Here is a 27,440-nt window from a genome sequence, read left to right as displayed (position 1 = left end):
TTGTGGGGGAGACTGGGGAGCAGTTATAGCAGGAGTACATATTTTAAGTACAGTGCACACTTTTGCTGCCAGAGTGCCACTGCCAGTGTGACTGACCAGTGACCACTGACCACCAGTATATTGTGATTGTCTGCTGACCACCAGTAAATTGTGATTGTCTGCCTGAAAAAGTTAAACACTCGTCGTGTGGTGTTTTTATAAACGCATTCTGCAGACAGTGTCCAGCAGGTCCGTCATTACATAATATATACCTGTCCGGCTGCAGTACTAGTGTGATATATATATATTTTAATTTTATCTCATTATCATCCAGTCTATATTAGCAGCAGACACAGTACGGTAGTCCACGGCTGTAGCTACCTCTGTGTCGGCAGTCGCTCGTCCATCCATAATTGTATACCACCTACCCGTGGTTTTTTTTTCTTTTCTATCTTCTTGATACTAGTAGCTTACTTTAGGAGTCTGCAGTGCTGAGTCTGACAGACAGTGTCCAGCAGGTCCGTCATTACATAATATATACCTGTCCGGCTGCAGTACTAGTGTGATATATATATATATATATATATTTTAATTTTATCTCATTATCATCCAGTCTATATTAGCAGCAGACACAGTACGGTAGTGCACGGCTGTAGCTACCTCTGTGTCGGCAGTCGCTCGTCCATCCATAATTGTATACCACCTACCCGTGTTTTTTTTCCTCTATCTTCTTGATACTAGTAGCTTACTTTAGGAGTCTGCAGTGCTGAGTCTGACAGACAGTGTCCAGCAGGTCCGTCATTACATAATATATACCTGTCCGGCTGCAGTACTAGTGTGATATATATATATATTTTAATTTTATCTCATTATCATCCAGTCTATATTAGCAGCAGACACAGTACGGTAGTCCACGGCTGTAGCTACCTCTGTGTCGGCAGTCGCTCGTCCATCCATAATTGTATACCACCTACCCGTGGTTTTTTTTTTTTCTATCTTCTTGATACTAGTAGCTTACTTTAGGAGTCTGCAGTGCTGAGTCTGACAGACAGTGTCCAGCAGGTCCGTCATTACATAATATATACCTGTCCGGCTGCAGTACTAGTGTGATATATATATATATTTTAATTTTATCTCATTATCATCCAGTCTATATTAGCAGCAGACACAGTACGGTAGTCCACGGCTGTAGCTACCTCTGTGTCGGCAGTCGCTCGTCATCCATAAGTATACTAGTATCCATCCATCTCCATTGTTTACCTGAGGTGCCTTTTAGTTGTGCCTATTAAAATATGGAGAACAAAAATGTTGAGGTTCCAAAAATAGGGAAAGATCAAGATCGACTTCCACCTCGTGCTGAAGCTGCTGCCACTAGTCATGGCCGAGACGATGAAATGCCATCAACGTCGTCTGCCAAGGCCGATGCCCAATGTCATAGTACAGAGCATGTAAAATCCAAAACACCAAATATCAGTAAAAAAAGGACTCAAAAATCTAAAATAAAATTGTCGGAAGAAAAAGCGTAAACTTGCCAATATGCCATTTACCACACGGAGTGGCAAGGAACGGCTGAGGTCCTGGCCTATGTTCATGGCTAGTGGTTCAGCTTCACATGAGGATGGAAGCACTCAGCCTCTCGCTAGAAAAATGAAAAGACTCAAGCTGGCAAAAGCACAGCAAAGAACTGTGCGTTCTTCGAAATCCCAAATCCACAAGGAGAGTCCAATTGTGTCGGTTGCGATGCCTGACCTTCCCAACACTGGACGTGAAGAGCATGCGCCTTCCACCATTTGCACGCCCCCTGCAAGTGCTGGAAGGAGCACCCGCAGTCCAGTTCCTGATAGTCAGATTGAAGATGTCAGTGTTGAAGTACACCAGGATGAGGAGGATATGGGTGTTGCTGGTGCTGGGGAGGAAATTGACAAGGAGGATTCTGATGGTGAGGTGGTTTGTTTAAGTCAGGCACCCGGGGAGACACCTGTTGTCCGTGGGAGGAATATGGCCATTGACATGCCTGGTGAAAATACCAAAAAAATCAGCTCTTCGGTGTGGAAGTATTTCAACAGAAATGCGGACAACATTTGTCAAGCCGTGTGTTGCCTTTGTCAAGCTGTAATAAGTAGGGGTAAGGACGTTAACCACCTCGGAACATCCTCCCTTATACGTCACCTGCAGCGCATTCATAATAAGTCAGTGACAAGTTCAAAAACTTTGGGCGACAGCGGAAGCAGTCCACTGACCAGTAAATCCCTTCCTCTTGTAACCAAGCTCACGCAAACCACCCCACCAACTCCCTCAGTGTCAATTTCATCCTTCCCCAGGAATGCCAATAGTCCTGCAGGCCATGTCACTGGCAATTCTGACGAGTCCTCTCCTGCCTGGGATTCCTCTGATGCATCCTTGCATGTAACGCCTACTGCTGCTGGCGCTGCTGTTGTTGCTGCTGGGAGTCGATGGTCATCCCAGAGGGGAAGTCGTAAGACCACTTTTACTACTTCCACCAAGCAACTAACTGTCCAACAGTCCTTTGCGAGGAAGATGAAATATCACAGCAGTCATCCTGCTGCAAATCGGATAACTGAGGCCTTGGCATCCTGGGTGGTGAGAAACGTGGTTCCGGTATCCATCATTACTGCAGAGCCAACTAGAGACTTGTTGGAGGTACTGTGTCCCCGGTACCAAATACCATCTAGGTTCCATTTCTCTAGGCAGGCGATACCGAAAATGTACACAGACCTCAGAAAAAGAGTCACCAGTGTCCTAAAAAATGCAGCTGTACCCAATGTCCACTTAACCACGGACATGTGGACAAGTGGAGCAGGGCAGGGTCAGGACTATATGACTGTGACAGCCCACTGGGTAGATGTATGGACTCCCGCCGCAAGAACAGCAGCGGCGGCACCAGTAGCAGCATCTCGCAAACGCCAACTCTTTCCTAGGCAGGCTATGCTTTGTATCACCGGTTTCCAGAATACGCACACAGCTGAAAACCTCTTACGACAACTGAGGAAGATCATCGCGGAATGGCTTACCCCAATTGGACTCTCCTGTGGATTTGTGGCATCGTACAACGCCAGCAATATTGTGTGTGCATTAAATATGGGCAAATTCCAGCACGTCCCATGTTTTGCACGTACCTTGAATTTGGTGGTGCAGAATTATTTAAAAAACGAGAGGGGCGTGCAAGAGATGCTGTCGGTGGCCAGAAGAATTGCGGGACACTTTCGGCGTACAGGCACCACGTACAGAAGACTGGAGCACCACCAAAAACGCCTGAACCTGCCCTGCCATCATCTGAAGCAAGAAGTGGTAACGAGGTGGAATTCAACCCTATATATGCTTCAGAGGTTGGAGGAGCAGCAAAAGGCCATTCAAGCCTATACAATTGAGCACGATATAGGAGGTGGAATGCACCTGTCTCAAGCGCAGTGGAGAATGATTTCAACGTTGTGCAAGGTTCTGCTGCCCTTTGAACTTGCCACACGTGAAGTCAGTTCAGACACTGCCAGCCTGAGTCAGGTCATTCCCCTCATCAGGCTTTTGCAGAAGAAGCTGGAGACATTGAAGGAGGAGCTAACACAGAGCGATTCCGCTAGGCATGTGGGACTTGTGGATGGAGCCCTTAATTCGCTTAACAAGGATTCACGGGTGGTCAATCTGTTGAAATCAGAGCACTACATTTTGGCCACCGTGCTCGATCCTAGATTTAAAACCTACCTTGGATCTCTCTTTCCGGCACACACAAGTCTGCTGGGGTTCAAAGACCTGCTGGTGAGAAAATTGTCAAGTCAAGCGGAACGCGACCTGTCAACATCTCCTCCTTCACATTCTCCTGCAACTGGGGGTGCGAGGAAAAGGCTCAGAATTCCGAGCCCACCCGCTGGCGGTGATGCAGGGCAGTCTGGAGCGACTGCTGATGCTGACATCTGGTCCGGACTGAAGGACCTGCCAACGATTACGGCCATGTCGTCTACTGGCACTGCATATGATTCTCTCCCCATTGAAAGAATGGTGGAGGATTATATGAGTGACCGCATCCAAGTAGGCACGTCAGACAGTCCGTACTTATACTGGCAGGAAAAAGAGGCAATTTGGAGGCCCTTGCACAAACTGGCTTTATTCTACCTAAGTTGCCCTCCCACAAGTGTGTACTCCGAAAGAGTGTTTAGTGCCGCCGCTCACCTTGTCAGCAATCGGCGTACGAGGTTACTTCCAGAAAATGTGGAGAAGATGATGTTCATTAAAATGAATTATAATCAATTCCTCCGTGGAGACATTGACCAGCAGCAATTGCCTCCACAAAGTACACAGGGAGCTGAGATGGTGGATTCCAGTGGGGACGAATTGATAATCTGTGAGGAGCGGGATGTACACGGTGATATATCGGAGGATGATGATGAGGTGGACATCTTGCCTCTGTAGAGCCAGTTTGTGCAAGGAGAGATTAATTGCTTCTTTTTCGGTGGGGGTCCAAACCAACCCGTCATTTCAGTCACAGTCGTGTGGCAGACCCTGTCACTGAAATGATGGGTTGGTTAAAGTGTGCATGTCCTGTTTATACAACATAAGGGTGGGTGGGAGGGCCCAAGGACAATTCCATCTTGCACCTCTTTTTTCTTTCATTTTTCTTTGCGTCATGTGCTGTTTGGGGAGTGTTTTTTGGAAGGGCCATCCTGCGTGACACTGCAGTGCCACTCCTAGATGGGCCAGGTGTTTGTGTCGGCCACTAGGGTCGCTTAGCTTACTCACACAGCTACCTCATTGCGCCTCTTTTTTTCTTTGCGTCATGTGCTGTTTGGGGAGTGTTTTTTGGAAGGGCCATCCTGCGTGACACTGCAGTGCCACTCCTAGATGGGCCAGGTGTTTGTGTCGGTCACTAGGGTCGCTTAGCTTACTCACACAGCTACCTCATTGCGCCTCTTTTTTTCTTTGCGTCATGTGCTGTTTGGGGAGTGTTTTTTGGAAGGGCCATCCTGCGTGACACTGCAGTGCCACTCCTAGATGGGCCAGGTGTTTGTGTCGGCCACTAGGGTCGCTTAGCTTAGTCATCCAGCGACCTTGGTGCAAATTTTAGGACTAAAAATAATATTGTGAGGTGTGAGGTGTTCAGAATAGACTGAAAATGAGTGGAAATTATGGTTTTTGAGGTTAATAATACTTTGGGATCAAAATGACCCCCAAATTCTATGATTTAAGCTGTTTTTTAGGGTTTTTTGAAAAAAACACCTGAATCCAAAACACACCCGAATCAGACAAAAAAAATTCGGTGAGGTTTTGCCAAAACGCGGTCGAACCCAAAACACGGCCGCGGAACCGAACCCAAAACCAAAACACAAAACCCGAAAAATTTCAAGTGCACATCTCTAGTTTTAATGAGACCTCAATCATACACAACGACTAGGAGATAAGTCCGAGTGAGTTCTTAAAAACGAAATGTTCGTGACTTGTAGACAGTGGTGAAGAATACTGAATGGAGGAGTGACTTGTGATTTGTAAACGATGCTGAAATACACTGAATGAAGAGATGACTTGTGATTTGTGAACGATGCTGAAGAACACTGAATGAGAAGATGACTTGTGATTTGTAAATGATGCTGAAGAACACTAAATGAGATGACTTGTGATTTGTAAACAATGCTGAAGAATACTGAATGAGGAAATAACTTGTGATTTATAAACAATGCTGTAGAACACTAAATGAGATGACTTGTGATTTGTAAATGATGCTGAAGAACACTGAATGAAGAGATAACAGGGGTTAACCTGGGAGCACAGAGCTTGAGCACCTTACAGCAACAAGTAACTTGAAGCACTGGCACCATAGCTAAGCATCAATCCCTTTTTATAAGGGAAGACTGCACCGGATTGGCTGGACGCGGACTGGGATACATATTGGCTTGGCTTGGTCTCCAACATGGCGACTCCCTGCACAGAGGACACATGTGGAACCAGCACACAGCCACTAACTCTGGCCTCAGCCTCCCAGACGCCGCACTCCAGCAACAGGACACTTGGAAACAGATACCTCCGGCTGCCATGCTCCGCTCCCCAGGACCCGGACCTCCAGACGCCCAGCAGCCGCACCGGAGCACCTTTCTGCCACAGCTCCTATCCGCCGCAGCCACACCAGCCAGCTAACAGGAAGGCCGCAGGGACCAGAACCGGAGGTAAGACTCCGGATGCTGACATATGGGAGTGGAAGGTTAGGGTTGGACTGTGGGAAGGAAGGGTTAAGGTTGGGCTATGGGAGGGGAGGGTTATGCTATGGGAGGGTTAGCTATGGGAGGGTTGGGGGAGAGCTGGGTTAGGGCTGGGCTATGGGAGCAGATGGTTAGGGTTGCGCTGTAGGAGGGTTGGGTTAGGGCTGGGCTACGGGAGGGTTGGGTTAGGGCCGGGCTATGGGTGGGGGAGGGTTAGGACTGGCCTATGGGAGAGGAGGGGTTAGAACTGGGCTATGGGAGGAGAGAATTAAGGTTGGGCAATGGGAGCGAAGGGTTAGGGTTTGGCTACGGGAGGGGAGGGTTAGGGTTAAGCTATGGGAGCATTGGGTAAGAGTTAGGCTATGAGAGGGTTGTTTTAGGGGTTGGGCTACGGTAAGGTTGGATTAAGGTTGGGCTATGGGAGGGGAGGGTTAGGGTAATGCACTAGGGAGAGGATTAGGGTTAGGATTAGTCATACTTACCTCGCAGCATCCGCCATACCAGGTAAGTCAATACTAGACCACTAGGGATGTTTTGTTGGCAATCTAATAATTTTGAAATTTCATCATTGTTGACAGGAATATCGATGTGGTCAATGTCGATATTCCAAGCAAATCAACACTATGTATGCAGATATTACAACAATATCGACGTTCTCATGTAGACATTATGTATACTGACAAAACATACAAAAGAGCAATAAAGCTTACATACAGATGCAATGTGACTAGGACGCACCAGGACACTGTGATTAATGTGATATATGACACTTGTATATCTGTGTGCAACTAAGTCTGAATCTGTATACAAAGTGCTACGATGCAGCTGCAACATTTATTTTTTACATGCCAAGTTCCATTGTGCTCCGTATACAGACTCAGTCACACACTATATACTGCAAATCAAATTAATCAGCACAGTCTCCTGGTGCATCATCATGACATCGTGTTGCGACTAAGATGCACCTTCGGCAAAAAAATACAGCAGACGCTAGCGGAGTTGCAAAGGACCTGACCGCTTAGTCACGCCAGGCATCTCGCGCTGCATGGTCTATTGAGGCTGCATGTATGAGGACACATCTGTAGAACCATGGCCCTCATTCCGAGTTGTTCGCTCGCAAGCTGCTTTTAGCAGCTTTGCACACGCTAAGCCACCGCCTACTGGGAGTGAATCTTAGCTTATCAAAATTGCGAATCGACACTTCTTAGCAGTTTCTGAGTAGCTCCACACTTACTCGGCATCTGCGATCAGTTCAGTCAGTTTCGTTCCTGGTTTGACGTCACAAACACACCCAGCGTTCGCCCAGACACTCCTCCGTTTCTCCAGCCACTCCCGCGTTTTCCCCAGAAATGGTAGCGTTTTTTCGCACACACCCATAAAACGTCCAGTTTCCGCCCAGAAACACCCACTTCCTGTCAATCACATTATGATCACCAGAACGAAGAAAAAACCTTGTAATGCCGTGAGTAAAATACCTAACTGCATAGCAAATTTACTTGGCGCAGTCGCACTGCGGACATTGCGCATGCGCATTAGCGACTAATCGATCCGTTGCGAGAAAAAAATAACGAGCGAACAATTCGGAATGACCCCCCATATTTCTATTCATCCTCTACAAAGAATTGCAGTGTTAAATTCCATTATATATCAACTGATCAGAGATTTGTTACACCTTGGGACAGTTTAATCGCATGAGCTAAGTTTATGGTTAAATTAGTTAAGGACATAGTTACTGATAGGGCTGTATAAAAGCTAAACTTTAAACAGAACATTTTACGCCCAAAGTTTTATTTAATTTCTCCAGTAGATCTCAGTTACCATGGTCAAATAAATTTATAGAGAAGAATTGCTTCTTTATAACAAGGAGTCTCCCGCCTTACCTGGGACACTATGGATTTGAGATAGAATCCATGATATGTCTCCATTATCAGGTCTAACGGTGGCCCTCTCTCACAGATGTCCCGGTGTCCGACTGCTGAGGACACCAGTAGCTGTTCAGAGCAGGAGTCTACAAACCAGATATGTCCTGTAGACAAGGTGAGTGCATGTGAATTTCATTTATCAAGTGTAGAACCTGGACAGCCTGAAGCAGTCAACATGAACATAAGGTGGAATATTATCAATTACAAAAATATTTTTGTGTGCCCGCAATAAAAAAAAGAAAACAAAAACCATAGGTTGGCATCTTATAAAGTGTTTTTTGTTTTGTTTTTTTAAATGTAGCAACAAAATAGCATTTTCAAATTAATTTTCCACATTTAGCTGGTTTGTAGCCCCGCCCCTGAGTATGTCACAAACAAGAACTTCCCTAGAGGAACCAACAGAGTAAATATTATTTCCTTCTGGCCATTAAGATATATAAAGAAACTATACCATCAGATGTAAAAAAAAAGAAAAAAGAAAAAAAAAAGAATTAATTTTGATGTCAGTTATAAAATATACATATATATATATATATATATATATACACACACACACACACACACACACACACACACACACACACACACACACACACACAGGTTGAGTATCCCTTATCCTAAATTCAGAATCACACATTTTTGGTTCCCCTACTGAGATAGTGACACATATATATATATATATATATATATATATATATATATATATATATATATATATATATATATATATATATAATATTATATATCTATATGTCATTATCTTAGTAGGAGACCCAAAAAACAAAAATATGTGGGATTTTGAATAGGGGATACTCAACCTACAAACGTGTGTGTGTATATATATATATATATATATATATATATATATATCAGAGGATAAGTGTAATTATAATTACTTCATGTTTTTAGTAGTGTCAGTTAAATAAATATTTGAGGTTGGATTTGACCCGTTAATAAAATATTAACAATAAAATTTATTTTTAAAATAAAGAATTCATATCTCATGCATGGTTAATACTATAATTCGTATCATGACATAGTTATAAACTTGGTAACAGTGACCCCTCTACAGTAGCCATTCATAAAGTGGAGGCAAAAATTGAAAAATCAGGTCATTTCCATGTTTCCATGGTCAGTTCTTTAGAAACCTTGGCGTTACTAATAAAATAATTAAAAATGGCAGTGTGATTCACCCCAGAAATTCAGCAGAGCCTTCAGTCCACCTCCATGGATTTTTTTTGGGAAGCCACCCAATCCCATTGTCTCCGATAAACTTCAGAGAAAACTCTAAATTATTTTTTATTTCAAATTAAATGAAAAAAAAAAAAAAAATAAGGGTTAAAACTTTGAAATTTCAGCTACTCTGATTTTTAGAAAAAAAAATTTATGGGGAAAAAAATATATTCCAATTATTTTTCTTTGCAAGCTCTTGGATCTAACTTTGTCGTTTAAAGGGGTTAATATCAGCCTTAATTAAATATTAAAGTGTCTCAGTACCACCCGCTATTGTTGCCCCTTAGAATAAGATATAATCTATTTTTTGACAAGTTTTCATCTTTCTCTGCGGAAGACGCAACATGAAACCAAATCAGTGGCAAAGAGCCAGGTAATGAATAATCTATTTCATATTCCATCACTGCTCACAGCCCAGAATGGAAGTTATTCGGCGGCTGCTAAGGTACCACATGACGCAGCTAATGTTTAAATAATAGTATAAGAGTAAGGGGAAAGAAAAAAAAACAGGGATAAACAAATCATTAGCCCTTAACAGTTGTTTAATGCAATTTGTTAATGAACATAATGGTGGGGACTAGTAATGAAAGAAAATAAAAACGTCTAAACAGGCGCCAAGATACTAGTGATGCTCAATTACTTCCTTGTCAAGTTTTTATGATTTAATGAGCCCCTCTGGGACTGAAGCCTGTCAGTCAGTCCTGACTTCTTGACACCATTACAACTTCAAATAGAGCAGCAGGCAAGCTGTTTTCCCCGGATTGGAAATACTGAAATGATCTGACAGGTTTAAAGAAAAGAATTGCAGGAATAAAAAAATAATAAAAAAAGACAGAAAGACGGACAGAGACACACGGCATCGCTGCTCCCCCCCCCCCCCCCCTATATTATAAACCTGCAATACAATTTCAAGACGCTGTTTGGTAATGATGAGATCCCCAATCACGCAGGTCGCTGCCTGATGAGGGACGGCTGCCCTGTCCTCCTGCGGCTGCTGGATTTTTTTTCCCTCCGCTCTCTTTCTTTACTTAATGATAACCCTCGATGGACTCGCCCCATATGGGATAGTCAGAGCCGCACAATTTTGTTCACCATTAATTTAAGCCTTTGATGCCCCTACGCTCTGAAGCGGCGGCAATAGGGAAGTCCCCCACCAAGAAGCTGGTTCTGAAAAAAAAAAAAAAAAAGAACTGACGCGGCTTAAACAGAATAACAAATGGGTTTCCGTCCCAGAGATGAGAACGGGCGTCAGGCCGCGCTGCTTTGTGCTCGCACATCCCCTCCGTCAAGCCACCATTTAAAAACCCTTTAAAAATTTAGTCCCTGCAATTAGGCGATGTTTAATTCCAGATCAGTGGTGGTGATGGAGATGATTTTATCATCGTAAGGAACCCGACCGGAGCCGGGATCTTCACGCTGGCCTGCCTGCTTTGTGAGAGATTAACCTCTCTGGGGGGTAGATTACCACTTCTAAAAATGAGAAGTGGTACTGTTGCCTATAGCAACTGATCAGAGTCTAGCTATCATTACTCTATTGCATCCTACAAAATGACAGACAGAATCTAATTGGTTGCTATGGGTAAATGCCCACTTTTCTGTTTTATCAGTTGCAAGAGATGCCAATGGACTCTTACTGTAGCTGAATTAGAGGGGAGGGGGTGTTATGGGAATAGAAGGGTGTAAGCAAGAGGAAGAGAGGGGTGAGAGGGGTGAAAGCGAGAGAAAGAAAGGGGTGAAAGCGAGAGGAAGAGAGGGGTGAGAGGGGAGAAAGCGAGAGAAAGGGGTGAAAGCAAGAGAAAGGGGTGAAAGCAAGAGGAAGAGAGGGGTGAGAGGGGAGAAAGCGAGAGGAAGAGAGGGGTGAAAGCGAGAGGAAGAGGGGGTGCAAGCGAGAGGAAGAGAGGGGTGAAAGCGAGAGGAAGAGAGGGGTGAAAGCGAGAGGAAGAGAGGGGTTAAAGCGAGAGGAAGAGGGGGTGAAAGCGAGAGGAAGAGAGGGGTGAAAGCGAGAGGAAGAGAGGGGTGAAAGCGAGAGGAAAAGTGGGGTGAAAGCGAGAGGAAGAGCGGGGTGAAAGTGAGAGAAAGAGAGGGGTGTAAGCGAGAGGAAGAGCGGGGTGAAAGTGAGAGAAAGAGAGGGGTGAAAGCGAGAAGAGAGGGGTGAAAGCGAGAGGAAGAGGGGGTGAAAACGAGAGGAAGAGGGGGTGAAAGCGAGAGGAAGAGAGGGGTGAGAGGGGAGAAAGTGAGAGAAAGAAAGGGGTGAAAGCGAGAGGAAGAGGGGGTGCAAGCAAGAGGAAGAGAGGGGTGAAAGCGAGAGGAAAAGTGGGGTGAAAGCGAGAGGAAGAGCGGGGTGAAAGTGAGAGAAAGAGAAGGTTGAAAGCGAGAGGAAGAGGGGGTGAAAGCGAGAGGAAGAGGGGGTGAAAGTGAGAGGAAGAGGGGGTGAAAGCGAGAAGAGAGGGGTGAAAGCGAGAGGAAGAGGGGGTGAAAACGAAAGGAAGAGGGATGAAAACGAGAGGAAGAGGGGGTGAAAACGAGAGGAAGAGGGGGTGAAAGCGAGAGGAAGAGAGGGGTGAAAGCGAGAGGAAGAGAGGGGTGAAAGCGAGAGGAAGAGGGGGTGAAAAAGAAAGGAAGAGGGGATGAAAACGAGAGGAAGAGGGGGTGAAAACGAGAGGAAGAGGGGGTGAAAGCGAGAGGAAGAGAGGGGTGAAAGCGAGAGGAAGAGAGGGGTGAAAGCGAGAGGAGGAGGAGTGAAAGCGAGAGGAAGAGAGGGGTGAAAGCGAGAGGAAGAGGGGTGAAAGCGAGAAGAATAGAGGGGTGAAAGTGAGAGGAATAGAGGAGTGAAAGCGAGAGGAAGAGAGGGGTGAAAGCGAGAGGAAGAGCGGGGTGAAACTGAGAGAAAGAAAGAGAGGGGTGAAAGCGAGAGGAAGAGAGGGAAGAAAGAAGATCAAAGATGGGCTCCTCTGCCTGATAGATCGGTGCAGCGGGGAGGGGTAGGATAACACAATGGAAGAGTATGGAGAAATGGGCAATAGTTTTAAGAGAAGTTGTAAAGGAAGAATGATGTGATGACTTAGAAATTAATACTACAGTTAAATAAAGGATTTATAATATATATACAGCTGGCTTTTGTTTCTAATTAACCAAATAATACATTTGCACTTTTGGCCAATACTGGCATCCGTAACTCAAACAGGTCATGCATGAAGGATTTCCCTCTGCAGGGATAGATGTGTCAAATTGATTCATTCACCTGTGACTAAGACAATTCCCCAAGAACCTAACGTGTTAGGAGTCACTAAGGACTAGAATTAGGAAACGCTGGGAGTAGGCTAGTGGATCCTGGCTAAAGTCATGCTGAATGAGCTTCCCCGGATCCAGGTGCATGAAGACACTGGCATCAAAATTTAGCTAAACCTGGTGCATCAGTATGCCAATTGCAGGAAGGGACTTTCATTCGGGTCACTGAAGGGTAAGATACAGACATGCATTATTTTTATTATCATTGTAGTGTTATCAGACGTACACCAAACTCTAACCCATACGAAAGGTCTGATATTGCCGGTCAGCCGAGAATAAACGTCATTATCTGGTAACGTCAACACGTTCCTAGCACCGTCCCACTTCAGCAAGGGTTATGTGGCATTTTAGCCACATGAGGTTTGTGAAAGAAATTGAATGTACCCAAATTGCATCATGAATGCGATATATTAATCTTCTCATCTTCCTGATTTATACAACTTCTATTAGATGTCACAGATTATGGAGATTCGGGTGTTTCCACAGTAAGTTCTGCAATTTAACTACCAGGGGAATGCGCCATGGGAAAGACACAAGGTTATTTCTTGTAATTATAGCAAAGGAGATTTCACTTTCAAACCAGTAAAAGCCGTACACGTACATATTCCCCAGTTATACAGATGTTACCGATGCAGTCATTTCCCGTCTGAGCGCAGGCAGTGCAAAGAGTGGAAACATTAAACAATAGAGACGTTGACCATAGCAACCGCATCAGCTTCTACGTATTATTTTGTACTTGATGGTTGCTAGGGGCAACTTCTCCAAGGTCCACTTCTCTGCTCTTTTCACTGCTTGTTACATCAACCTCTTAGTTTATACCGGCATTAGGGACTACTTAATGGAGGCACAACACCGGTATACAAGCGGAACAACATTGTGGGCACATGGTTGACCATGACAAAATTATGTAGATAGCTATAATAGTCCTAATATATTTTGACACAGAGGGGGGGGGGGGGGGGGGGGGGAGGAGGCATCAAAACTTAGGGAAAGATAAAGTATCAACCAGTCAGCTCCTAAACGTCATGTCACAGGCTGTTTTTGAAAAATTAGTTAGAAGCTGATTGGTTGGCACTTTATTTCTCCCCAACTTTTGATACATCTCCCCCAGTAGGAGAATGGGGTACGTCAAAGTGAGGCTGGGCCAGTAAGAGTGGTGTTAGGTGGCAGACCAGGCGGATTACATTACCACGTGAGGTTCTAAGGAGTGTCAAAACCTTTGCGGCTGGTGGAGTGTCTATGTGGGCATAAAACGTGCTCTGGGGGAGGAGGGGGGGTAAGCGGCACCTGAGAAGATCGGGGCCCGTTACTGAGATGTAGAAGACCCCCAAACCACTCGGCGTACCCAATAAATAAAGCAATGCACCAGGCGACGCTTGGTTATATTTCTATGTATTTTAATAATGTATTTTTATTGCATTACACTTGTTTATACATAAGTCATCTTAAAAGAAAATTCCACATCAGCACAATACAACATAAACCAAGAGACGCGAAGGTTACCAGACTTGGGGTGAACATGTGGCTCAGGGGGTGCGGTGAGCAACTGAAATAAATTATTCAGAGCACTGGTAATGAGGTCAAAAATACATAGGTGATAATGGCTTAGTATAACAGGAGAGGTATTTAATGAAGCCTGGGAATGAAACCGCAGCAAATTGTTCTAGTGCTGAAATTCTCCAGGACAATCCAGACATAAAAATGACGGAACATCGTCAACGTGTTACCACTGGTGAACACACAGCTCACTGTCCACTGGAAACCACAGAAAAGCAGGCCGTGACTGCACCATCTACATAGTGACGTAGTCTCTGGGATACATCTGAGACGGGAACCCTAGGAATGTGTGAGTACCAGTGCGGCACGGTTAGTACATACTGGAGACTCTCATGGGGACCGCTATCTGGTTATATCCTTGCACCATGCTCCCGATTTATAAAAGCTTTTAGAACTGTTGATCGGACCTTCCTGGGGGAAAATGGGAGGGAAGGAGCCAAGTGACCCTGAGCTCTCATTGCTTATTGGGGTCACATGGGTACCCCCCCGAGCTCCAGGTCTGGTTGATTCCCATTCTAATACTCTAATGCCGCTGTTTTATACAAACTACGGCTAATGAACATACATTAGTGGTTGCAGGCAGTGTCATTATTTAGGTGATCCAAGTGTGGAGCATGAAACAGGCGTCATGTATCATTAGACGCGATAGTGAGAGAGAACACGCTCCGCAGCGAGACCCTTAGCACTTACAGTATTTCTATACTATCACCTCTATAATAGTTACAGTGGCTGACAAATCATAATATATTTTATGTTGGTGGAACCCAGTACATGATATCTGTTTTAGAGCCGTATTATTGGGTTTTGTACACTTTGTCCATGTCTGTAACCAACTGTGCTAAGTATGACTTGCCCTAAATACTGTATGACTTCACCAAGTTCCAGCATGCCCTACCAGCTTCTGACTAACAGGCCAACCACAACCGGAGATCTGCAGGCTGCCGACCACGGATGGAGGTCCTAAATGTGGACTCTATAGGGGTCATTCCGACCTGATCGCTCGCTAGGATTTTTCGCTGCGCTACGATCAGGTCACTACTGCGCATGCACCGCAACGCGCAGGCACGTTGTACAGGTACAAAGCGGATCGTTGCTGAGCGATGGATTTAACAAAGAATCCATTCGCACAGCCGGTAGCAAGGAGATTGACAGGAAGAGGGCGTTTGTGGGTGTCAACTGACCGTTTTCTGGGAGTGTTTGGAAAAACGCAGGTGTGTCCAAGCGTTTGCAGGGCGGGTGTCTGACGCCAATTCCAGGCAAGAACAGGCTGAAGCGATCGCAGCGGCTGACTCAGAGACTGCACAAAACTTTTTTGCAGTGCTCGACTGCACATGCGATCGCACGCTTGCAAAGCAAAAATACTCTTCCCTATGGGCGATGACTATCTGTTTGCAGCGCTGCAAAAAATAGCTAGCGAGCGATCAACTCGGAATGACCCCCTATATTGCAAGCCTGGACACAACCTTCACTGTCTCCTATACTCAGTCTGGCTAGGACAATGCTAGCTTCAGCCTACCTACCGTAGGAACCTACAGTGTGCTAGAGGGAGGTAGGTTATAGTAAGGATGGTTTAAGACCAAAGATGAGAGGGACCTTTAAATAAAGCAGTACTCATAAATGATAGGAAATAACAGGTAGATGATACAGAGAGCCTTCTTTGACAAGAGAACATTTGATTAAAGTCTCACCGCACATTAATGCTAATATCTACACTTAGAGCTACAAAACGTTCACCGCCGGTCAAACGCTGCAGCTTTATCATAGTTTAAACACCAGTCCGTGTGTCTTTTCTCTCCCAGACAGCCCACACTAATGTGACAATAACACAACTACTGTATAACAACCTTCCTATCGCACCCAGCACAAACATAACAGAAGACAAAGGAGTGTTCAAAAAGTTGCGTCAATTTTTTGAAACATCTTGTTATATTCCAGTTACTCTAGGTTTAAACCGATTGTTGCGATAAACAGAAATAAAATAATTCTGAGCGGTTTATTAGTAGATGTTTAAATGATGAACTTCCCTGCCAGCAGCTCTCGTTTATTTTTTTGGGGGCGACTGTACAATTATTTTTGCTTGTGTAATATACGTGAGATCCATGAGAGGAACACAGAACCCCACTACCTGCTAATATCCGTGTGGAATTTCTCTGCAGGTGGGACAAGAAACAAAACACGAAAATCACAAAGAAATATACAACTTCACCCCTAAGAGGCTACCTAGTTTGTGCGACAGTGGGAACCACCACTCAAGTGAAACCGGGCAGGAAAGGCGCCTGTTACGGGATTTGAGATGCAGGTCCTCAGTGGGGGGGGGGGGGGTCAGGCCGTTTGGGGAAATAAAAACCTGCATTTTCAGGGTATTGTTCCGTGGCGGAGCAGAGGGCTCTGTCAGTGCAGGAGGATGATTCATGGAAACACTCTGTCTTAATTACTCAGTATACACACACACACACACACAACGCTCTGCCGTCCGCTGCACGGTGAGGAGCGTCCAAGTTCAATGTCCACGAAAAGAAAAATAAATTGCCAGGACGATGGTGAAGACGATGATAATTCCCAGGACGACAACTAAGACCCGATTCTGGATGATCCTAAAAAGTAACAGAACACAAAAGAAGAGCTTGTTAGTTTAGATGTAAAAAATCAGACAAAAACATAAAAAAGTTAAACAACTTTTCAGATGAAATAAAGGCAGCGACATATTGACAAAGTTGTCTCCTTTCACCAGGAGCGCAGACGCCATTATCCCTTTCTCCACAATGCCCAATTAATTTCACCGTGTTAAGGATTCCTGCCGTGTGCTCGCGGTGGCAGTGAACAGGCGAGGAGCATTGAGACAGAAGATATAATTGACATGAAAAAAATATTAAAGGCATTCAAGCCAAATCACAAGGGTGAGACCTGACGTGAAATTGACTTCCGCGTGTCAGGCGGTGGGAAGTGCGCCTGCTTCATGTAAACTCGCTCAGTCGGAATTCAGCAGAGCTTGTGCAGGAAATGATCAGAGGGGGACACAGACACAAGCAGAGAACGGGGACAGATAAAACAAGATAAAACACCGGCTTTCAAATAACATATCCTACTCAAATGTGCCTCATCGGTCAGTCTGGAACTGCTAAAGAACGTCCATTCTACTTGTGCTACATAGTGTGGTGAGGTCACAGCGGCACCACTATAGAGATGTACAAAACACCGACATTCCTACTGAATAAACATCTTGTTCATTAGGACAGGCTCTTACAGAACACGCAAGCCTTCTAGTGCTCATCGGCCGCTCTGAATGACTCCATCTTTTTATCTTGTGTATGTTGGGCGCAGATCTTGGTGTTTGGTTTCCGCACTTAGAACAAGTTTTACTGAATGCATTTAATTAGCTCTGCTGTGACTAGCCGTTCTGTAACTAGCCGTGCTGTGATTAGCCCTGCTATAAGTAACCCTGCTGTGACTAGCCGTTCTGTAACTAGCCCTGCTATAAGTAACCCTGCTGTGACTAGCCGTGCTGTGACTAGCCCTGCTATAAGTAACCCTGCTGTGACTAGCCGTGCTGTGACTAGCCCTGCTATAAGTAACCCTGCTGTGACTAGCCGTTCTGTAACTAGCCGTGCTGTGACTAGCCCTGCTATAAGTAACCCTGCGGTGACTAGCCGCGCTGTGACTAGCCGTGCTGTGACTAACCCTGGTGTGACTAGCCGTACTGTGACTAACCCTGCTGTGACTAGCCGTGCTGTGACTAACCCTGATGTGACTAGCCGTGCTGTGACTAACCCTGATGTGACTAGCCGTGCTGTAACTAGCCGTGCTGTGACTAACCCTGCTGTATGTAACCCTGCTATGACTAGCCCTGCTATAAGTAACCCTGCTGTGACTAGCCCTGCTATCACTAGTTCTGCTATCAGTAGCCCTGCGGTGACTAGCTGTGCTATACCTAACCGTGCTGTGACTAACCCTGCTGTATGTAACCCTGTTGTAACTAGCCGTGCTGTGACTAACCCTGCAGTGACTAACCCTGCTATAAGTAGCCCTGCTGTGACTAGCCCTGCTATAAGTAACCCTGCTGTGACTAGCCCTGCTATAAGTAACCCTGCTGTGACTAGCCGTGCTGTGACTAACCCTGCTATAAGTAGCCCTGCTGTGACTAGCCCTGCTATAAGTAACCCTGCTGTGACTAGCCCTGCTATAAGTAACCCTGCTGTGACTAGCCGTGCTGTGACTAACCCTGCTATAAGTAGCCCTGCTGTGACTAGCCCTGCTATAAGTAACCCTGCTGTGACTAGCCCTGCTATAAGTAACCCTGCTGTGACTAGCCCTGCTATAAGTAACCCTGCTGTGACTAGCCGTGCTGTGACTAGCCCTGCTATAAGTAACCCTGCTGTGACTAGTCGTGCTGTGACTAGCCGTGCTGTGACTAACCCTGCTGTGACTAACCCTGATGTGACTAGCCGTGCTGTGACTAACCCTGATGTGACTAGTCGTGCTGTGACTAACCCTGCGGTGACTAGCTGTGCTGTGACTAACCCTGCTGTATGTAACCTTGCTATGACTAGCCCTGCTGTAACTAGCCGTGCTGTCACTAGCCCTGCTATAAGTAGCCCTGCGGTGAATAGCCGTGCTGTGACTAACCCTGCTGTGACTAGCCCTGCTAACCCTGCTGTAAGTACAGCACAGCTTGTCACAGCAGTAAGTAGCCACTGCTGTAAGTAGCCCTGCTGTGACTAACTGTGCTGTAACTAGCTCTAGTATACCTAGCTTTGCTGTAATGAGCCCTGCTGTGACTGTGCTGTAACGAGCACTCTTCTGACTAGCTCTGTTGTAACTAGCTCTGCTGGATACCTCTGCTGTGACAAGATGTGCTGTAACTAGTCTTGGTGTGATGAGGTGAGGATAGCTCTACTGTGACTAGCCCTAGTGTGGCATGCTCTGCTGTGACTAGCCCTAGTGTGGCCAGCTGTGGTGCGGCATGCTCTGCTGTGACTAGCACTGATGCACCACGCTCTGCTGTGACTAGCCCTAGTGTGGCTAGCACTGGAGCAGCATGCTCTGCTGTGACTAGTCCTAGTATGGCTAGCTCTGTTGTGGCACACTACGCTGTGACTAGTCCTAGTGTGGCACGCTCTGCTGTGACTAGCCCTAGTGTGGCATGCTCTACTGTGACTAGTCCTAGTATGGCTAGCTCTGGTGCGGCATGTTCTGCTGTGACTAGCCCGAGTATGGCTAGCTCTGGTGCGGCACACTCTGCTGTGACTAGCCCTAGTGTGGCTAGCTCTGGTGCGGCACGCTCTGCTGTGACTAGCCCTAGTGTGTCTAGCTGTGGTGTGGGACGCTCTGCTGTGACTAGTCCTAGTATGGCTAGATCTGGTGCCACACGCTCTGCTGTGGCACGCTCTGCTGTGACTAGCCCTAGTGTGGCTAGCTCTGCTGTGACTAGCTCTAGTGATGCTATCTCTGGTGCGGCACGCTCTACTGTGACTAGCCCTAGTGTGGCTAGCACTGGTGCAGCACGCTCTGCTCTGACTAGTCCTAGTATGGCTAGCTCTGTTGTGGCACGCTACGCTGTGACAAGCCCTAGTGTGGCAAGCTCTGGTGAGGCACGCTCTTCTGTGACTAGCCCTAGTGTGGCCTGCTCTACTGTGATTAGTCCTAGTGTGGCTAGCTCTGGTGCGGCATGCTCTGCTGTGACAAGCCCGAGTGTGGCTACCACTGGTGCGGCACACTCTGCTGTGACTAGCCCCAGTGTGGCTAGCACTGGTGCAGCACGCTCTGCTGTGACTAGCCCTAGTGTGGCATGCTCTACTGTGATTAGTCCTAGTGTGGTTAGCTATGGTGCGGCACGCTCTGCTGTGACTAGCCCTAGTGTGGCATGCTCTACTGTGATTAGTTCTAGTGTGGCTAGCTCTGGTGCGGCATGCTCTGCTGTGACTAGCCCGAGTGTCGCTACCTCTGGCGCGGCACACTCTGCTGTGACTAGTCCTAGTGTGGCTAACTCTGGTTCGGCACGCTCTGCTGTTACTAGCCCTAGTGTGTCTAGCTGTGGTGCGGCACGCTCTGCTGTGACTAGCCCTGGTGTGTCTAGCTGTGGTGCGGCACGCTCTGCTGTGACTAGCCCTAGTGTGGCTAGCAGTGGTGCGGCAAGCTCTGCTGTGACTAGCCCTAGTGTGGCTAGCACTGGTGCGGCACGCTCTGATGTGACTAATCCTAGTATGGCTAGATCTGGTGCGACACGCTCTGCTGTGACTAGCTCTAGTATGGCTAGCTCTGTTGTGGCACGCTCTGCTCTTGACTAGCCCTAGTCTGGCACACTCTGGTGTGGCACGCTCTGCTGTGACTAGCCCTAGTGTGGCTAGCTCTGGTGTGGCACACTCTGCTGTGACTAGCCCTAGTGTGGCTAGCTCTGGTGCGGCACACTCTGCTGTGACTAGCCCTAGTCTGGCTAGCTCTGGTGCGGCACACTCTGCTGTGACTAGCCCTAGTGTGGATAGCTCTGGTGCAGCACGCTCTGCTGTGGCTAGCTCTGGTGCGGCACGCTCTGCTGTGACTAGCCCTAGTGTGGCTAGATCTGGTGCGACACGCTCTGAAGTGACTAGCTCTAGTGTGACTACCTCTGGTGTAGCACGCTCTGCTGTGACTAGCCCTAGTGTGTCTAGCTGTGGTGCGGCATGCTCTGCTGTGACTAGCCCTAGTGTGGCTAGCAGTGGTGCGGCACGCTCTGCTATGACTAGCCCGAGGGTGGCTAGCACTGGTGTGGCACGCTCTGCTGTGACTAGCCCTAGTGTGGCATGCTCTACTGTGACTAGCCCTAGTGTGGCTAGCTCTGTTGCGGCACACTCTGCTGTGACTAGCCCTAGTGTGGCTAGCTCTGGTGCAGCACACTCTGCTGTGACTAGCCCTAGTGTGGCTAGCTCTGGTGCGGCACGCTCAGCTGTGGCTAGCTCTGGTGCGGCACGCTCTGCTGTGACTAGCCCTAGTGTGGCTAGATCTGGTGCGACACGCTCTGAAGTGACTAGCTCTAGTGTGACTACCTCTGGTGTAGCACGCTCTGCTGTGACTAGCCCTAGTGTGTCTAGCTGTGGTGCGGCATGCTCTGCTGTGACTAGCCCTAGTGTGGCTAGCAGTGGTGCGGCACGCTCTGCTATGACTAGCCCGAGGGTGGCTAGCTCTGGTGCGGCACACTCTGCTGTGACTAGCCCTAGTGTGGCACGCTCTGCTGTGACTAGCCCTAGTGTGGCTAGCTCTGTTGCGGCACACTCTGCTGTGACTAGCCCTAGTGTGGCTAGCTCTGGTGCAGCACACTCTGCTGTGACTAGCCCTAGTGTGGCTAGCTCTGGTGCGGCACGCTCAGCTGTGGCTAGCCCTGGTGCAGCATGCTCTGCTGTGGCTAGCTCTGTTGCGGTACGCTCTGCTGTGACTAGCCCTAGTGTGGCTAGATCTGGTGCGACACGCTCTGAAGTGACTAGCTCTAGTGTGGCTACCTCTGCTGTAGCACGCTCTGCTGTGTGGCTAGCAGTGGTGCGACACGCTCTGCTATGACTAGCCCTAGGGTGGCTAGCACTGGTGTGGCACGCTCTGCTGTGACTAGCCCTAGTGTGGCATGCTCTACTGTGATTAGTCCTAGTGTGGCTAGCTCTGGTGCGGCACGCTCTGCTGTGACTAGCCCTAGTGTGGCTAGCACTGGTGCGGCACGCTCTGATGTGACTAGTCCTAGTATGGCTAGATCTGGTGCGACACGCTCTGCTGTGACTAGCTCTAGTGTGGCTAGCTCTGTTGTGGCACGCTCTGCTGTGACTAGCCCTAGTGTGGCTAGCTCTGGTGCGGCACACTCTGCTGTGACTAGCCCTAGTCTGGCACGCTCTGCTGTGACTAGCCCTAGTGTGGCTAGCTCTGGTGTGGCACACACTGCTGTGACTAGCCCTAGTGTGGCTAGCTCTGGTGCGGCACACTCTGCTGTGACTAGCCCTAGTGTGGCTAGCTCTGGTGCGGCACACTCTGCTGTGACTAGCCCTAGTGTGGCTACCTCTGGTGCAGCACGCTCTGCTGTGGCTAGCTCTGGTGCGGCACGCTCTGCTGTGACTAGCCCTAGTGTGGCTAGATCTGGTGCGACACGCTCTGAAGTGACTAGCTCTAGTGTGGCTACCTCTGGTGTAGCACGCTCTGCTGTGACCAGCCCTAGTGTGGCTAGCACTGGTGTGGCACGCTCTGCTGTGACTAGCCCTAGTGTGGCATGCTCTACTGTGATTAGTCCTAGTGTGGCTAGCTCTGGTGCGGCATGCTCTGCTGTGACTAGCCCGAGTGTGGCTACCTCTGGTGCGGCACACTCTGCTGTGACTAGCCCTAGTGTGGCTAACTCTGGTTCGGCACGCTCTGCTGTGACTAGCCCTAGTGTGTCTAGCTGTGGTGCGGCATGCTCTGCTGTGACTAGCCCTAGTGTGGCTAGCAGTGGTGCGGCACGCTCTGCTATGACTAGCCCTAGGGTGGCTAGCACTGGTGTGGCACGCTCTGCTGTGACTAGCCCTAGTGTGGCATGCTCTACTGTGATTAGTCCTAGTGTGGCTAGCTCTGGTGCGGTACGCTCTGCTGTGACTAGCCCTAGTGTGGCATGCTCTACTGTGATTAGTCCTAGTGTGGCTAGCTCTGGTGCGGCACGCTCTGCTGTGACTAGCCCTAGTGTGGCTAGCACTGGTGCGGCACACTCTGATGTGACTAGTCCTAGTATGGCTAGATCTGGTGCGACACGCTCTGCTGTGACTAGCTCTAGTGTGGCTAGCTCTGTTGTGGCACGCTCTGCTGTGACTAGCCCTAGTGTGGCTAGCTCTGGTTCGGCACACTCTGCTGTGACTAGCCCTAGTGTGGCACGCTCTGCTGTGACTAGCCCTAGTGTGGCTAGCTCTGTTGCGGCACACTCTGCTGTGACTAGCCCTAGTGTGGCTAGCTCTGGTGCAGCACACTCTGCTGTGACTAGCCCTAGTGTGGCTAGCTCTGGTGCGGCACGCTCTGCTGTGGCTAGCTCTGGTGCAGCACGCTCTGCTGTGGCTAGCTCTGTTGCGGTACGCTCTGCTGTGACTAGCCCTAGTGTGGCTAGATCTGGTGCGACACGCTCTGAAGTGACTAGCTCTAGTGTGGCTACCTCTGCTGTAGCACGCTCTTCTGTGTGGCTAGCAGTGGTGCGACACGCTCTGCTATGACTAGCCCTAGGGTGGCTAGCACTGGTGTGGCACGCTCTGCTGTGACTAGCCCTAGTGTGGCATGCTCTACTGTGATTAGTCCTAGTGTGGCTAGCTCTGGTGCGGCACGCTCTGCTGTGACTAGCCGTAGTGTGGCTAGCACTGGTGCGGCACGCTCTGATGTGACTAGTCCTAGTATGGCTAGATCTGGTGCGACACGCTCTGCTGTGACTAGCTCTGTTGTGGCACGCTCTGCTGTGACTAGCCCTAGTGTGGCTAGCTCTGGTGCGGCACACTCTGCTGTGACTAGCCCTAGACTGGCACGCTCTGCTGTGACTAGCCCTAGTGTGGCTAGCTCTGGTGCGGCACACTCTGCTGTGACTAGCCCTAGTGTGGCTAGCTCTGGTGCAGCACGCTCTGCTGTGGCTAGTTCTGGTGCGGCATGCTCTGTTGTGACTAGCCCTAGTGTGGCTAGATCTGGTGCGACACGCTCTGAAGTGACTAGCTCTAGTGTGGCTAGCTCTGGTGTAGCACGCTCTACTGTGACTAGCCCTAGTGTGGCTAGCACTGGTGCGGCACGCTCTGCTATGACTATCCCTAGTGTGGCTAGCTCTGGTGTGGCACGCTCTGCTATGACTATCCCTAGTGTGGCTAGCTCTGGTGTGACTAGCCCTAGTGTTGCTAGCTCTGGTGCAGCACGCTCTGGTGTGACTAGCCCTAGTGTGGCTAGCTCTGGTGCAGCACGCTCTGGTGTGACTAGCCCTAGTGTGGCTAGCTCTGGTGCAGCACGCTCTGCTCTGACTAGTCCTAGTATGGCTAGCTCTGTTGTGGCACGCCCTGCTGTGACTAGCCCTAGTGTTGCTAGCTGCGGTGTGGCATGCTCTGCTGTGACTAGTCCTAGTGTGGCATGCTCTGCGGTCACTAGCCCTAGTGTGGCATGCTCTGCTGTGACTAGCCCTAGTGGAGCTAGCTCTGGTGCCGCACGTTCTGCTGTGGCTACCCCTAGTGTGGCTAGCACTGGTGCAGCACGCTTTGCTGTGACTAGTCCTAGTATGGCTAGCTCTGTTGTGACACGCTACGCTGTGACTAGCCCTAGTGTGGCACGCTCTGCTGTGACTAGCCCTAGTGGAGCTAGCTCTGGTGCGGCACGTTCTGCTGTGACTAGCCCTAGCGTGGCTAGCACTGGTGCGGCACGTTCTGCTGTGACTAGCCCTAGTATGGCAGGCTCTGCTGTGACTAGCCCTAGTGGAGCTAGCACTGGTGCGGCACGGTCTGCTGTGACTAGTCCTAGTATGGCTAGCTCTGTTGTGACACGCTATGCTGTGACTAGCCCTAGTGTGGCATGCTCTGCTGTGACTAGCCCTAGTGGAGCTAGCTCTGGTGCAGCACGTTCTGCTGAGACTAGCCCTAGTGTGGCTAGCACTGGTGCAGCACGCTCTGCTGTGACTAGTCCTAGTATGGCTAGCTCTGTTGTGACACGCTACGCTGTGACTAGCCCTAGTGGAGCTAGCTCTGGTGCGGCACGTTCTGCTGTGGCTACCCCTAGTGTGGCTAGCACTGGTGCAGCACGCTCTGCTGTGACTAGTCCTAGTATGGCTAGCTCTGTTGTGACACGCTACGCTGTGACTAGCCCTAGTGTGGCACGCTCTGCTGTGACTAGCCCTAGCGGAGCTAGCTCTGGTGCGGCACGTTCTGCTGTGACTAGCCCTAGTGTGGCAGGCTCTGCTGTGACTAGCCCTGTGACTAGTCCTAGTATGGCTAGCTCTGTTGTGACACGCTACGCTGTGACTAGCCCTAGTGTGGCATGCTCTGCTGTGACTAGCCCTAGTGGAGCTAGCTCTGGTGCGGCACGTTCTGCTGTGACTAGCCCTAGTGTGGCTAGCACTGGTGCAGCACGCTCTGCTGTGACTAGTCCTAGTATGGCTAGCTCTGTTGTGACACGCTACGCTGTGACTAACCCTAGTGTGGCACGCTCTGCTGTGACTAACCCTAGTGGAGCTAGCTCTGGTGCGGCACGTTCTGCTGTGGCTAGCCCTACTGTGGCTAGCTCTGGATTTTCCTGGCTCAGCAGTTTCAATAGTATGACATCAAGTCAGTAGTAAGCCACACGAACTCAGTATTGGGGCTCTGTGTGACTGACCCCCCCTACGTGGCATATAATGGCTACACGGTGCCATCGCAGTCATGAATGTTGAGTTTATATATTCTCCCATTGCAGCCTTTTAAAACGGAAAACAAACACAATATGTTGGAGTATTACCAATCAGATGCAGAGGTAAGAGTGCCCTGCGTGCAGTAATAGTCTATAGCCACAGTACCAGATAAGATGATCGGTGGGTATTTCCTTTCTGAAGGATTTGCCAAAAAGTTCAAGTTTGAGGGTACAGGGGGTCATTGCATAACTTTGTGGGAGACCGAACCTGACCATCAGGTTACAAATACCACTTTGCTAGAAAATGTAAAATAATCTTGTATTTTAGGACAAAGAAACGCTGATATGGGACCAGACTGCGCCATCCTCCGGACCCACTGCAGATACTGCGCACAATATGATGCATACCATACACTTATATCTGTACATTATTCCGGATGGAGAACCGCTGTGCCTGACTCAGAATTGCTATTCTGCTACAGCTGATCTGCGGGTCCCGAGATTGATTATCCGGCGGCCTTAGAGACTCATTCATTACTGGTGTCAGCATGTATAATAGAAACCACAAAGCAGTAATCGCTGGTAACATTTGCTAATAGCTTCTGACAACAATGGATGTTAATAATGAGTAAATAACCCTTCGAACGCTGAGACGGAATGAAACCTCCTCACTTGTATCAACAGGCCAGATACAGCGTGTGTGGCCCCATCAATACCAGAAAGTAAATGTTACCTGTACATTGAGCAGGGCTTATATACTGACATATTCTAAATACAGCGTGGCCGTAATTAACGTTTCCTATTCCGGGCTGTCTGCGGCTCTAGCTAATAGGCGGAATGACGCCACCAAATTTGGGGAGTACTTGCTTACCTAGTTTATCGTCTTGCAGCTCGCTAACTGTGAAGACAACAAAACAAAAAGTTTTGCCGTGCTCCGATTGGCTCCCTGACGGTCATTCGCTTTGCGGCACCTAGCGGAGCAGCCATACGCCGCACAAGAGAGCTTTTTTTCAAGCAAATGACCAATGAAAAAAAGCAAAGAGGATGACGAAATAGAATAAAAAAAAATAAAAAAAACGAGAAAGATGTAGGAAAAGATAGAAAAGTCAATGAGCAGACTCTACAAATCCAGGCGCCAAATGTGATAGTCTGCAATTTTCTGGCGGTGGCGCGATTCCACCGATAGTAATTAGATTTAAAGGGGCAATTAGCATTAAAAAAGGGACAGTTTTATATACATCATATTACAACAAAAAACATATATTGGAGGGTAAATACTTTTTACGGCAGAGTATTAGCATCACTTGTGCATTATAAATGCATTACTGACTGCTGTACGATAGTGACGATAGGTAGGCCGAGAGAGCCGCTCATCTTTATGTATTACTTGTGTGGGATAGCTCTCCCCGGGGATCTGGCTGCTGGACCCCGGGGATGGGGGGGGGGGTTGTTACATGGGCTGGAGCGCAGTCTCTCTGTCCTCGCTGACAGGTTACAAAGCCATCACATTTGGCTGACACATCTTCCGCGAAGCTGCTTTAGTGTTGTGTCCACGCTCGCTGCAGGAGATAAATGGCCTGCGCTGGGCTCGTTTATCACTCAACGCCGGACTCAGATCGGCCTTCTATTCCCTTTGCCGAACGCACAAAAGTCTCCAGCAAAGTGCTCATTCTCCAGCCATGACAGCTGATAGATTGGGGTGGTCGGCGGCTCTCGGCTAATTACCATGGATCGGAGATGCTGCGCTCGGCACTTTGTGGGTCATCGACAGGTTCTCTAACTTTCCAGGGGCTGATCGCTTAACCTGTGCACTGATGGGTGGAGAGTGGGCTCTGCGGATCTAGGTTTACATGCCACGCTGTGAAAATGCCCTCTGTGGGGCAACAGAACCTCAACGCAGAGGATCCAGTCCCACTAGTGTTTTTGTTTTACACACAATTGCTAAGAGTTG

The 27,440-nt window shown here is 48.3% G+C and overlaps 1 protein-coding gene across 5 annotated transcripts in view; it reads right to left on the bottom strand.

Moving 5' to 3' along the window:
- The window catches only part of VTI1A (vesicle transport through interaction with t-SNAREs 1A), a 743,722-nt gene that overhangs the window by 109,219 nt on the left and 607,063 nt on the right, over positions 1 to 27,440 (bottom strand). For 2 of the 5 annotated variants that reach the window (XM_063962574.1, XM_063962575.1), the window contains one exon: positions 14,003 to 16,773. The exons of 1 other annotated variant lie outside the window; for it this stretch is intronic. In XM_063962574.1, coding sequence (XP_063818644.1) covers positions 16,680 to 16,773 — 94 coding nt within the window. In that variant the 3' untranslated portion in view covers positions 14,003 to 16,679. Of the gene's footprint in view, positions 1 to 14,002; positions 16,774 to 27,440 lie in introns of those variants that run through there. 2 more of the 5 variants (XM_063962579.1, XM_063962580.1) reach the window with 1 other exon arrangement.

The sequence above is a fragment of the Pseudophryne corroboree genome, chromosome 3 (genome assembly GCF_028390025.1).
Source record: "Pseudophryne corroboree isolate aPseCor3 chromosome 3, aPseCor3.hap2, whole genome shotgun sequence".
Classification (NCBI taxonomy): Eukaryota; Metazoa; Chordata; class Amphibia; order Anura; family Myobatrachidae; genus Pseudophryne; species Pseudophryne corroboree.
This window is presented reverse-complemented; position numbering and strand designations above follow the sequence as displayed.